We start from the raw sequence: 12,255 nt of genomic DNA on the forward strand, positions 1-12,255 counted from the left end.
ACATTAACTGCCTACAAAGGTAGGACATTTGTGTGTCTGTCTCTCAGACTTTGTGAAACCTCACTGTTGAAAAAAATCCTGAAGAATTTTAATTACACACACACAAATATTTCTACAGCTACAAAAACTTTTACAGGTGTGCAAATTATATGTGTGCACAAAACTTTCACACATGCACAAAATATTTCTATGTTTGCAAATTTTAGTACACATAGTACTAAATATTTATGACCATTATTTGATTCCATAAGGTTGAGGCTCATTTTGGTCAGTCATGTTGGTTTTGCTCACCACTTTTTTCTTTTTGGTCAATCCTGCCGACAACATCAGCTGTAAAAAACACCCAGTTCAGAATTGAGTCATAGTTATTAGTAAAAATGTTGGTTAATATCATAATTCATTCAGAATTATTCATTCATTCAGTCAGTGTGTAGACATTTTGACTTATAATATGTCATTACTTTGACTTTAAAAGTAAACATTTTGACAAAAAGTCAAAGGTTTGACACCTTTCTCACGAGTTTGACTTACTATCTAACAATTTTAACTTAGTAAATCCTATGGTTTTGACATGCTTAGGTAGCTTAAATAATGAAATGGACATGAGCAATCCAAAGTAGTAACTTTTTTTTATTAACACAAGTGAACACAGTCACAATTTGAAAGCTTTTTACCAACATTTGCATCATACAATATAGCACATTATGTTTTGGGTTACAGGACGAGATAAACCAGATGGGATACAACAGATTATTTTTTCTGGAGTGGTGCATGTGTCATTCTAGCAACAGGTTAACGTCCCTTTTTGTTACTGGACATGTCAGCACACAGTTTTCTGGATATTTGCTTGCTGGCATAGTTCTCCCGCTGATGAGTATTATTGGGAATATGGAGTGAAACTTGATGATGTCTGCCACAGTGTCAAACATCTGAGGAGAAATAAGATACAGTGAATATGATGCTGGAGAGAGTGAATGTTGAACTAGATTTTTAAATGTGTCCACTCACATCATTTGACCGTTGTCCTGTTCCCAGGGCGTACTTGCTGATGCTCTGCATGAACCGAATCTTTACATTGTAAACTTTCTTCTCATGATACACGGCCAACACCAAGGGTTCACTGTTGGTGATGACGGAACAGTCTCGCACCAAAAATGCCCCATCCTGATGTGGTTAATGTGAGTAATTACAAAAAGAAGACACTTAGTTTTGGACATATTAAGATACATTTTTAATTAATCTCATATTAATATAAATACCTTGTTCATCAGGTGTAAGGCGTGCTCAGCATCCGCTCGACTACAAGCCCCAACATACCAGTCTTCTTCGCAGTAGGTCTGCCACATATATTAAAGTGAAAAATGACTTTACACCTGTACTCAAACTTGACTTCATGGTGTTAAATACATGACATCATTCCTCTTTATATGATGATGGTTCAATTAATAGAGGTATACCTGTTGAGGCTTCTCCATTGGAACAAAGACATGTTGGTCAAAGTCTTCTTTGGTTTGCGGCCACTCATGGTGATGACGTTTTGACGACGATCTTTCTTTAAGTAGATGTTAAATTTTACTTATATAATCAATAACTGTATTTTGATACTGATGATGTGTGACAGTACTTACCAAGATTTTGTTGTGACCTAAATAAAAGGAGAAAGAGTGCGTGTAAATTGAAGATGATGTGACATAACAGATTAATTTAATGTAATATATAGAGGATTGGCTATGTCTAATTAATGAGTTGGTTGTGGTTTGCATATATGTACATTTGTAGCTCTGTGTTATTAGTATTTTGTCTTTTGGTAATGGTCTGAGAATGTAAAATAAGTGATACTGGCACTAAATTATTGTTAATTTGGTAAGAAGAAGGAATTCGTATTTGACTATTATTCATTTTTATTTCTTTTATCTTTTTTGTAAAGTTTTAAATACATACTGACAACACATAAATATATCGTAAACAGAAAATAAGCACATTGAGACATTAACATAACATAGACTAGATAACATAGACACTGTAGTGGCTTTTTTTTAATGTGATTAACATGGTATATGCATATAATACATTTAATCCTAACAAAATGAGTGAATATATGTGTGTCTGTGTAACAGTTGGAGAGGTAGTGTGGGTGTATGAAATCTGTGTCTCTTACAAAAAGGGCATAAGCAGGTCATGAAGATTTATAGGCAACGTGGACTGTGTCGTAGATGTTTGGCCAAAATTGTAAGCATGAGTGGACACAGGTACCAGCCAGAGCCTGATGGTGGCAGGGGTGAAGCCCACCAGAAGATATAATAAGGTGCTGGCATAAACATAATGTCATAAATATGTCAAAATGAAGATAAGAGACTTGCCTACTTGCCCACCGGAGCACGATAGGAGAGCAGGGTAATAAGGTAAGAGGAGATGGAAAAAAAGGTGAAGTAGCTTGCCTTAATGTTACAAAGCTGTTTTGTGTGTGGTAGGTAATGTTTCATTATAAACCAATATGTAAGTGTAATCAATAAAGGAATGTGAAAAGCAAATTGATAAAAAATGTTGGAAGAAAAAGGTGATGTTTTTGAACGCCAGGGACTGTCCACTGAGATCATTATTGACAATATATCAAATTTGGTAACAAGAGGTTTTAATGGTGGAAGATACCTGGACTTGGTGACATGGGAGGAACCCTGATGCTCCACATTGGGAGGCACTCTCCAGGGTATATAAGATGATGGTTTCTTATTCCGTTTTTAGGTTTTTGCTTCATGAACCGAGCCTCGGTTCACTGTATTAAGCTATTTGCACAGTAAGTCTAATATTGCACTGAACTCTGACCGACTGAGTGTTTTTCTTCAACTTTGAAGTACTGTCTTTTATTTTTGGGTTGTTTGGCTAATTTTGAGACTAAAAGATGTTGTGTAGCTGAAGATCTATAGGGTTAGGGTTAGGCCCACTTGACAAAGTTTTTTTAGTTACAACACCTATCCATTAGCCCCCCACTTATAAAAAGAAAAAAAAAAAAAAAAAAAACAGAGGAAATTAGACCATAACAGAGTTGTGTTACATAATATGAGAAACATATGTCCAGGGGTTTTTTTTTTTTTTTTTTTTTTTTTTTTAGCTTTTTACTATAAACTAATAGGTTATTTACTTTACAAAAATAAATAAATAAACTGGCTCCATATGTTTTTTTCTGTTTTACCTTTTGCGGTAAATGACAGTTTTTCTATTTCCAAGCAACAGGAAATGTCTCTAAGTTTACACTTACTAGTTGGGGCGTCTTTATTGTTCTATGAGACATCAAAGGTGTGTTTGGCTGAGAGTCACCATTGTCCTCTGCACTGTTGAAAATCTAGTTTCCTTTGGAAATACACCACGGATACATAATAATGGGCGTTTAGACAACACTGCCCAAATAATTGTAGATAAGACTTGCAATAGAATTTTCAAAAATCTCTGAATTTCTGCACACATCCAAATGCATTGAAGTGCCTCTTTATTTCTTAGTTGAGCAATAAAAAGTATATTTAGTTTTGTGTTTTTATATGCTTTTACTAAATGCTCTTTGTAAAGTCGATGTAAATTCATCCACACAGAAAAACATCCAAAACTTTTAAGACATTCGTAAGGACTTAAAACAAAACTAAACACACACTAAAATCTAAATAATAAGAATTGAATTGAATACTTATTAATTGAATACTTACTATTTTACTTATTATCATTATTATTATTATTATTATTATTATTAATATTATTATTATTACTTATTTTCAGTTAACATGTTGTGGAGCATTGTCCAATAAAGAACTGTTTGAGATTTTCTTACATTTTTTCTTTATTTCTTCTCCTTTTCCTGCCTCTCCTTTTAGGAAATATGGTTTGTCTCATATTTTTTTGTTACTCTTTCTGTATTGTGTGTTTGTTTTGTTGAAGTGTTGCATTTGTGCACCAAGAAACTGCTTGTGCCCTGGACTTCTTATTTGATTGTGTTGACAACACTAAGTGGAGTAAAAAAAATATTGGGAAAGACATGACGTGACTCTTACTGACGAAGGCTAAGAAATGAAAGTCGTACCTTATATCTAGTTGTTGAGTCTCCAAATCCAAAGAACGTCTTTGATTGGTGAAGGAGGCAGAAACACCTTCAGCACTCTGTGAATCTAAGATATATTCAGTATTATAACAAGTCTCAAAATGTTTTTCACTAATATGTTAACACTCACGATTATTAAACTCTTACCTCTCACATGTGAATTGATATCTCCCTATTAAAAACATTAAACAGACAAATATTAATTCCAAGATAGTGTGTGATTCCTTTGTGGGCGGGTTACAAGTTTAATGAAATGAAATGAAAATTGTGCAATATAATTAAGAAAATCATATGTGACAATTTACCTTTTTAGTTGCTCTCTGTCGACTGAAATAAAAAAGTGGCATAATTTATATATATATATACATATATATATATGTGTGTGTGTGTGTGTGTGTGTGTGTGTATTCACATAATGCATTAATAATAAGAAACCCTTCAGCCTTTCCTGTGATAATTTTTCTAACCAGCAGATGGTGTTACAGCTACACTGGACTAACTAGAGTAGTTATGTTGGAGAAGAAAGAAAAGCCTCCAGTCACATGGGGTCAAGGTCCGCTACTTCCTTTCCTGTTACAACTGAAAACAGTAGAGACAACTCACTCTCTCCTGCAGGCGAACGATGGAGGTGATAGAGAGCGCCTGGAAGAACAGAGAAGTCCTTTCATTATCCATTTAAACTCAACTAGGAATCTTTTATGAATAAGTTGATTATAGTCAAGTAAATTACCTTCGTGAGTCCTGTGAAATTAGAGAGAAAAGTGGTTTATGAATTGCAATCAACACAATTTATAGACACAAAAGCGTGCTGTATATGGCACATGTGTTTACCTGGTCTTCTGGTGGCACAGGTCTGAACCGCTCATCTGTAAGAACAATATGTGAATGTTTTGGATCCTAGTGTAGCCGAGACAGACGGTGTGTTCAAATGCTTTCAGTTAATTCTACTCATTTGTGTTACCTATTCTGGTCTTTCTTCTGCCAGGCTTCAGGTCTCGATTTACAGCAGGACCTGTGTTTCAAAAATGAGAATACTGATTCACTCTGCTGGAGTACAGTTTTAAGGAACTGGTACAAACTCTCAGAGTGAAATGTAGTAATATGAACTATATATAGTTATTGGTTACTAAGTTTTTGCATTCACAGACACTTTAGACATTATAAAAAGAGGTTTACAGAGAAAACCGGAACATGTAATCGAACAACTGACTTGATAACCATCAGTTGAATCATTACATGCTTCTAAACCTGTCAAGTTCAGGATCTGTAATCCTGTAAAAAAAGGAGCCTACTAAATAGGAGCCATACTCACTTTTACTGTTGATACCTGAGTTCATTTAACTCTTAACGTTTTTAAAAAAAAAACAAAAAAAACTGCATATTCTTTCGATTGTGGTATTACTTATTATACTTAAAGCTGCATTTATCAAATTAAAAAGGAAACAAAGCAATCACAACAATATCTCCCGCTTAAAAAGCTAAATGTGTTGGCAAACAGTTGCCTTCTCTGACATCCAGCAGATACCAAGAAACGTTAATATTCATTGGGAATAGTGATTCTTGCCATCTGATAAATATTCACTTTTAACCTGCTCGGTCCGGAGCAACAACTGTGAAAAAAATGCTGGTCTTTAGCTGGTAGATGGTTATCAGTAACTTAATAGTCAACCAATACAATGAGCTAAAAGAGGTAAAAAGCTCATTAGAGCTGTAGAGTTGAATGATAATTCTCTGTGTTTTTGGCACACTTTTCAAATTACTGAGACACTGAATGAGACGTGAAGGACTACAGCTCCGTCGACTACTACCTCCACAGGATATAATTTCCAAACTGAGTGCAAAATTGTGTTTTGTTGCGTGTTGTGTAAAGAGTTTTATCACTTTACCTGCAATAAATGGGAATTCTCTGGGTGGACATCTAGGGAAGACGTTAGAGTTACCCTGATGGAGAGGAGAGCACAACAAAACACAAACAGTATAAGCAGACGTTTGCAGCAGTTGAGGTGTAAAGGTACGTACATTTAAAGAAGAACAAAACCGAAACCTTACAGGCGAGAGTGATGAAAGGCTCTGAGCAGAAGCTGACCTTGGAAGATTCCTGTCTTGAAAGCAAAAGAAGTTGTGATGCCCGCATTCTCATCAGACAGTAATGATAGTAGTTTTAGTAGTTTCACTGTTAGTTGACAGTTTAAACTCTCTGTGAGTTCGAATCATTCTTGTAACTCGGTCGTTGCCAGTCCCAGCAGTGCACTGCAGCAGCAGACTGTATTGATTACAGAGGGAGAACACTCCAAGTGTGAACAAATTTAAAAGCCGCATTCAGTATAAAGTTGTAGAAATGCAGCTGTGAGGCCCCTGGCTGTGGGCCACATCCATGCAGGAGAGTAAAGGGAGTCTATTCACACTACATGCTTCCCTCTCTTCCCCTTCGGCTCCTGGATAATTGTAATCTCCCGCAGTCTGACTCAGCCAACAGATGGCCCTGGAGACCCACTGGCAGATCATGCTCACTCAGCATGAGCTCTCTCTCAGATCCACACTGCTTTCATTCTCACCACGGCTTGCAGAGGAGCTGTTATTTTTTGCCTGCGCTTCATTCAGTTTCATTCTAATTATGTTCACCAGAGCTTTTCTGTGAAGGGAAGTGTAATATACTCACTCTCATGATGTCAGCTGGAGTGCAAACACTTCTTTAAGTTGAAGTTTTGGCAAGTTTGTGACTCCTGATGAATTCATAGGTTGTGTTTGGATGCAGGTTATTTTGGAGGATTTGTGAGATATTAATATTTTTATGTGTTATATTTTTATATGCTGAAGGCAGACAAGAATAATGAGAGTGAGACGGGGAAGATACACACCAAAGGTCAGATTAACGCCTACACACAGACAGAATTACTCAGTTGAAGTCACAGCCCACTGAGCAACCAGAGCGGCAATTTTGTGGTTTACTGTTGTTAACGCAGCTTGACTGTCAACAGTGCCTCGTAAAATATAAAAACATCGACTAAAACACAGTCTAAAACTAATTCAGAAAAAACAAACTGAACCACTGTTTACTTGCTTACTTTTATATGATTTTACTCTTTGAAAAGTTGTAATTCAATTTTAAAAAGAACCATCACAGACAAAAACAAAACAAAACAAAACAGAAAAGGTTTAAATGTAAATAATAAAACTGGAATTGAAGTAAGAAAAATGTAAGCAGCTAGTGAAAAACATTGTTAATGTCATGTCATTTCTTCTCTACCTGCGTATTCTCTCTCGTCATTTAACGGCCTCGCAGGAAGTATGCGCACTTTGAGTACATCCTCCTGGTCGTCCACCACGTCGTACTCAGACTCCGCGACGCTGTTGTAGTTACCGCATCTCTGTTTTCTGTTTCTGTCTATCCTGCTGCGATCCTGTGGAGAGCAAGATGCAGCTTCTGTAAACTGGAGATGTTTAGTGTACAATAAACAATCTGAATAAACCTGGGAGTTTGTGAAAACTGCATATTTGTGCTTTAGATTTATGAAACTCAACCCCATTATCAAATTCAGAATTTTACATTGACACTGAGCTGTTAGAAATTTTTTTAAAAAGTCTGGCTATATCGTCAGTGTAAAAGAATGTCATCACCTGAAGATTCAGGACCAGAAAGACTGGTTTTAATAACTGTATAGTCTGCTTTTGGGAACCCCACGGGGCCAATCTGCCTGCAAGACTTGCTGCTACTTGCTTTAACGTCAACTGATACACAGCAAGCAATATATTCTGAGCAGACAGCCAGTTAGATCATATACACATACACACCATGATAAGCACAGGAAGCTATTAAGAGGTGTTGCAACATAACTCACTACTTGTCTCCAAGAGATTTCCTCTTTAAAGCTTCACACTGACACTAAGACACTAAGAGACAAGTGACAATCTGTGACACCGTTTTTAAATGTTGAATAATAAACATTTTCTACTGCTGTGATTTAATGGCACAAAGTGCTATGTGGCTGTTTTATTATTTTTGTGCACCTGCAATGTAGCTGAAAAAAAAAAAGAGTGAGATTAGGATGAATACATTATCAGTGGGCCAATCAAACCAGCTTATTCAGTTTAAAAAGCGGTGTCTGCTGTGCTTCCCATCAGAAGTGGTTCTTTTGTGATGAAGAGGATCAGCTTTTCCCGAGAGGAAACTGATGTTTTTTTGTCCGGCAGGTGCAGCATCGCCAGGCTCGTACACCACAATTACTGTACGCCAAAGGCAGAAAATGTCTCTTCTTTTTTTGGAAGCCCAGTCTCCGTGTTTTCCTCACGTGAGAGTATTTTTTAAAAGACTATGGTTCATATAATAACCACAAGCTTGGCTGTGCATGTTTACAACTTTCCATATTTATCTAATTTATGTAACCGAAGCGTTTTTTAATCATTTAGAGAAAATTGTGGAATAAGGAAGAGGTGGTTTGTCAATGTCAATGTAACCTAAGTGATTTTGACTTTTGACAAAAAAAAGTGAGAAATCCAATATAATCATCCCTAAATTAAATAGTCCGTCTGACAAAACACCCATTTTGAGAATTATGCTGATTTCTGGTGCCTTTATCATGTTATAATGTTGAATTTCTACAGAATTTCTCTGAAAATGTTGGAAGTCTGAAAGCTGTCATAATTCGCCAGCTAGTGCCAAAACCTTTTGTGGATCAACACACACTGTCAGCTAACATTTTAATCAAAACCGTGCTAAGCCCTCTACCCAGATTGTTTGAGGCATGCGTTCTTGTCAGTGCTTTGAAGCTGATTATTACGTCCTTCAATTTAGAGACTGCAGATGAAACAGAGACACCTGCAATCTTCATATGGCTGTAGGGATCAAATCGACCAAAAGGAAAGGATTTCATAAATCCAGCACAGATATGGATAACAGACAGTGGTTGGAAAGCTTAGTTGTACCCATTATAGACCCTGCTTCACTAGAATTACTGCATTTATCACTTTAAATCTTCATTTCTGATGTGCATGTGACCGTTATCCTCATGAAAGAAGACGAGAATTATAAGGACATCGCATGAAAGGGGTTTGTGTGATTTTGGAGAGTCAGAAAGCCATAAAAATCATTTTTAGCCGTGTTGCTATTGCTTTGTGCTGCATTTCTGAAAAGCAAGCCTAAGGTGTTGAGGAAATACATCTTAGAAAGTGTCTGAAGTTAATTGTCGGTCTCCATAAAAAGAATGTAACTAAACACAGTGTGTGTTTCACCAGTGACAGCTACTTCTCAGAGCTGTGTTGTTTAGAATAGAATACCACAATTAGACGTTCAGATTGAGTCAAAAGACATGAAAGCTGTTTCTAGGTCTATAATAGGTGTATTTATTTGGAGTAAGAACTCATACGTCAGACCGGTATCTTTGATGGTAACTCGCAAATGATATTAAAAATATATTAATTCAATGAGTTTGAGTTTTAAAATGGGTGTTTTTAAAAAATGTGCATCATCTAAATTAATAAGACAATGAATTAAAATAAGTTTAAATGTTTAACTTTGATATGGATATTAATGCAACCAAAAGCAACAGCCGTAAATTATAGTAAAAACGCTGAGACTAATCCTGGTCTCAGTTATTCTTGCTGTGCGCTAACAATGACAGAGCAGAATCTCACTCTTTCCTCATTTCTGTACTAAAAGGTAATTACACAGGGGGTTGCAAACTCCAGAAGTTTCCCTGTGGGAACATTCATGTGGAACCAGCAGGGAAATGCTGCGGACGCCGGCGCCATAACTCACCATTATCACAGGAGACTCATGGCTGTTCCCTCTCTCTGCAGCTAACGAGGGAGTGAAACAAAAAAGAAAAACATCATTAGTTTTGGTGTTCTGCAAAAGAATACGGCCTGCGTGTCCTTGGATTTTTCTTTATCGACAGTATCACATGCAGAAGAATGAGCTCTTTAGACACGACTAAACAGAGCTGTTTGTGGCCTCTCGCTGTTCTTGCTGGGCTCCAGTCTGAATTACATTTTTAACATTCAGTATGAAGAAAAAATATCTGGATTTAATGAGAAACATATTTTTGAAAATATTGACATTTATACATGATTTGTTGTTTTGTTTTTTTTTTAAAAAAAAAAAAATAAGCACCTGTGTTAAAAGCTTCTTCTGGTGCAAACAGACAAGCAGCTGCTGCTTAAACATGGAAAAACAGAATCAGATATATTTGGTTAGTCTTTAAAACATCTTGCTTAGCCTCCAGGAGTAGTTGGTTATTGTAAAGATAATGGCTCTACATTCAGTATAGAGCTGCTTCACAGAAAAGTCTTTTAAAAAAATCCTTTTTCTTTGTTACTTTTTAGAAGAAATACTGCCAGTGTTATGATACTTCGAATAAAGAAACAGTGATGAAATCTTTGCTTTTAGAAGATCAGACAGAATTAACAAAAAGCTGATGATAATACAGTTCTGAAAGTTGCATCACAAACCATCAGAAATGCTGCAAAGATTAAAAGTAATCAATATAACTTTAAAATCAGTTCAACTATACTCGAAGTGAAAAACATCTACAGCGGGATGAGGATCGGTTTGTTATTGATTATATGAGGATTTCAGTCTAAATGTAATCGTTTGTATTTAACATTCAATACTTAACATTCTTCGTTTTGTTTTGCTGATAAGTAAAGCTGGGTGTCATCAGCATATTATTTTGCTCTTTCTAGTAACTTTGGTCCATAACACTTGACGCAGAAATTTGGCCAAATGCTGTTATGACCCGGCCGGGGAAAACCCTGGCGCAACATGGAAAGAATGAGACTTCCATCTTACATACAAATTATATATCAGAAAAATGCTCAGATGACCACAAAATCCACAAAAACAGTCAAATATGATTAGAAAAGAAGCATTAACACAATATATTGATGTACTGTGCCGACATGCACACGGAATAACAGTAGGGCCAATATAGCACCTCATAATAAATATCACAGTATTCACTTCCTAATTTTCTTGAAGAGTTGACCTTAAACCTAGTTTGTATCGGTCAACAGATGTGACCCTATGAGAGAAAAAATAAAAATGGCTGTATGTATCCAGAATATAATTATTAACACCAAACAATTCAACAAAACTGTGACAGAAGCTTCTAGAGATGCATTAACACTCAGTTATTCAATCTGGTTCCATCCCGGGGATCAATCAAGTGTTATTTTATTTATAAATAATGCAGATAAATGGCCGGACTTTTATTGGTCCACAGTGTCAGAGATATTACAATGTCAGGAGGGACGCTGTCAGAGTTTTACAGTCACATTTGGTAACTCAGTAAGTCCTGCTTCATTAAAGGCTCCACATCAAACAAGCAGTAATGAAGTCTGACAAGGAAGTAATTGAATGGAAAACAGGCACTTTGATCTTCACTTTAGCTCTCTGCACTGAGACTGAAATCAAGTCTTTGTCACATATCCTCATTTGTTCAACGTTTTTAACTCTGTTTCCTAGAGATTCAACTATACGACTAAACCCCAACAGCAAATACGTTTTTTAAGGAAACGCAATGCCACCCAAATTAGGTTTTCTCTCAACATACTGTAATGAGAAAATGTTAATTAACATATATGGCAAGTCAGAAAAATGTTGATACTGAATGTGTAAAAATAAATATGCTCCTCCTGCTCTCACTGACCATTAAGAGATCCCTTCATAATGCACTTTTAATGTAAGTGATGATGGAGGACAAAATCCACAGTCCTTAAAAGTTTATTTGAAGCAAACATGAGGCTTCGGTCATTCAAATTAGTCAAATCAATTCAGTATCTTTCAAAGTTACAGTCTTTTTCATACCAAATTCCCTTTTTGTTACAATCCTGCCACTGTGGCTGAACAGGAAAACACAGAGGGATTTTTTTTTACTAAAAATACTGAAGATATCCACCTTATTTGACTAACTCAGCCTGCTGAAGCCTCATATTATCTTCAGATAAACTTATAAATATATTTGTGTGAAGCTATCCTTTAACCAAAGAGGAGCTTTTATTGCCTAAACCGAACCACGCACAGGACTCAGGATGCAAACGTCAGTCTCAGTGGCATCAGCGTCCTGAGTTTTGTACAGCTGCCGTCAACCCCAGTCCAGTGTATAAATGTAGCCCTTACTCATCCCTATAAAAGTCGTCTGTAATTTCTAGTAAATAGTGTTAGACCTTTGAGC

At 36.2% G+C, this 12,255-nt stretch overlaps 1 protein-coding gene across 5 annotated transcripts in view; it reads right to left on the bottom strand.

Moving 5' to 3' along the window:
- Positions 1-612: 612 nt before the first annotated feature.
- Positions 613-12,255, bottom strand: part of LOC121902126 (cytokine-dependent hematopoietic cell linker) — a 28,625-nt gene continuing 16,982 nt past the window's right edge. For 3 of the 5 annotated variants that reach the window (XM_042419347.1, XM_042419348.1, XM_042419344.1), the window contains exons 2-17: positions 9,840-9,880; positions 7,332-7,485; positions 6,134-6,186; positions 5,971-6,025; positions 5,046-5,096; positions 4,916-4,950; positions 4,815-4,825; positions 4,688-4,726; positions 4,390-4,411; positions 4,232-4,256; positions 4,067-4,151; positions 1,629-1,645; positions 1,458-1,552; positions 1,260-1,337; positions 1,009-1,164; positions 613-929 (exon numbers count right to left, since the gene is read on the bottom strand). In XM_042419347.1, coding sequence (XP_042275281.1) covers positions 777-929; positions 1,009-1,164; positions 1,260-1,337; positions 1,458-1,552; positions 1,629-1,645; positions 4,067-4,151; positions 4,232-4,256; positions 4,390-4,411; positions 4,688-4,726; positions 4,815-4,825; positions 4,916-4,950; positions 5,046-5,096; positions 5,971-6,025; positions 6,134-6,186; positions 7,332-7,485; positions 9,840-9,842 — 1,032 coding nt within the window. In that variant the 5' untranslated portion in view covers positions 9,843-9,880 and the 3' untranslated portion in view covers positions 613-776. Of the gene's footprint in view, positions 930-1,008; positions 1,165-1,259; positions 1,338-1,457; positions 1,553-1,628; positions 1,646-4,066; positions 4,152-4,231; positions 4,257-4,389; positions 4,412-4,687; positions 4,727-4,814; positions 4,826-4,915; positions 4,951-5,045; positions 5,097-5,970; positions 6,026-6,133; positions 6,187-7,331; positions 7,486-9,839; positions 9,881-10,193; positions 10,239-12,255 lie in introns of all 5 variants that reach the window. The other 2 variants (XM_042419345.1, XM_042419346.1) reach the window with 2 other exon arrangements.

Source organism: Thunnus maccoyii, chromosome 8 (assembly GCF_910596095.1).
Source record: "Thunnus maccoyii chromosome 8, fThuMac1.1, whole genome shotgun sequence".
NCBI classification, from domain to species: Eukaryota; Metazoa; Chordata; class Actinopteri; order Scombriformes; family Scombridae; genus Thunnus; species Thunnus maccoyii.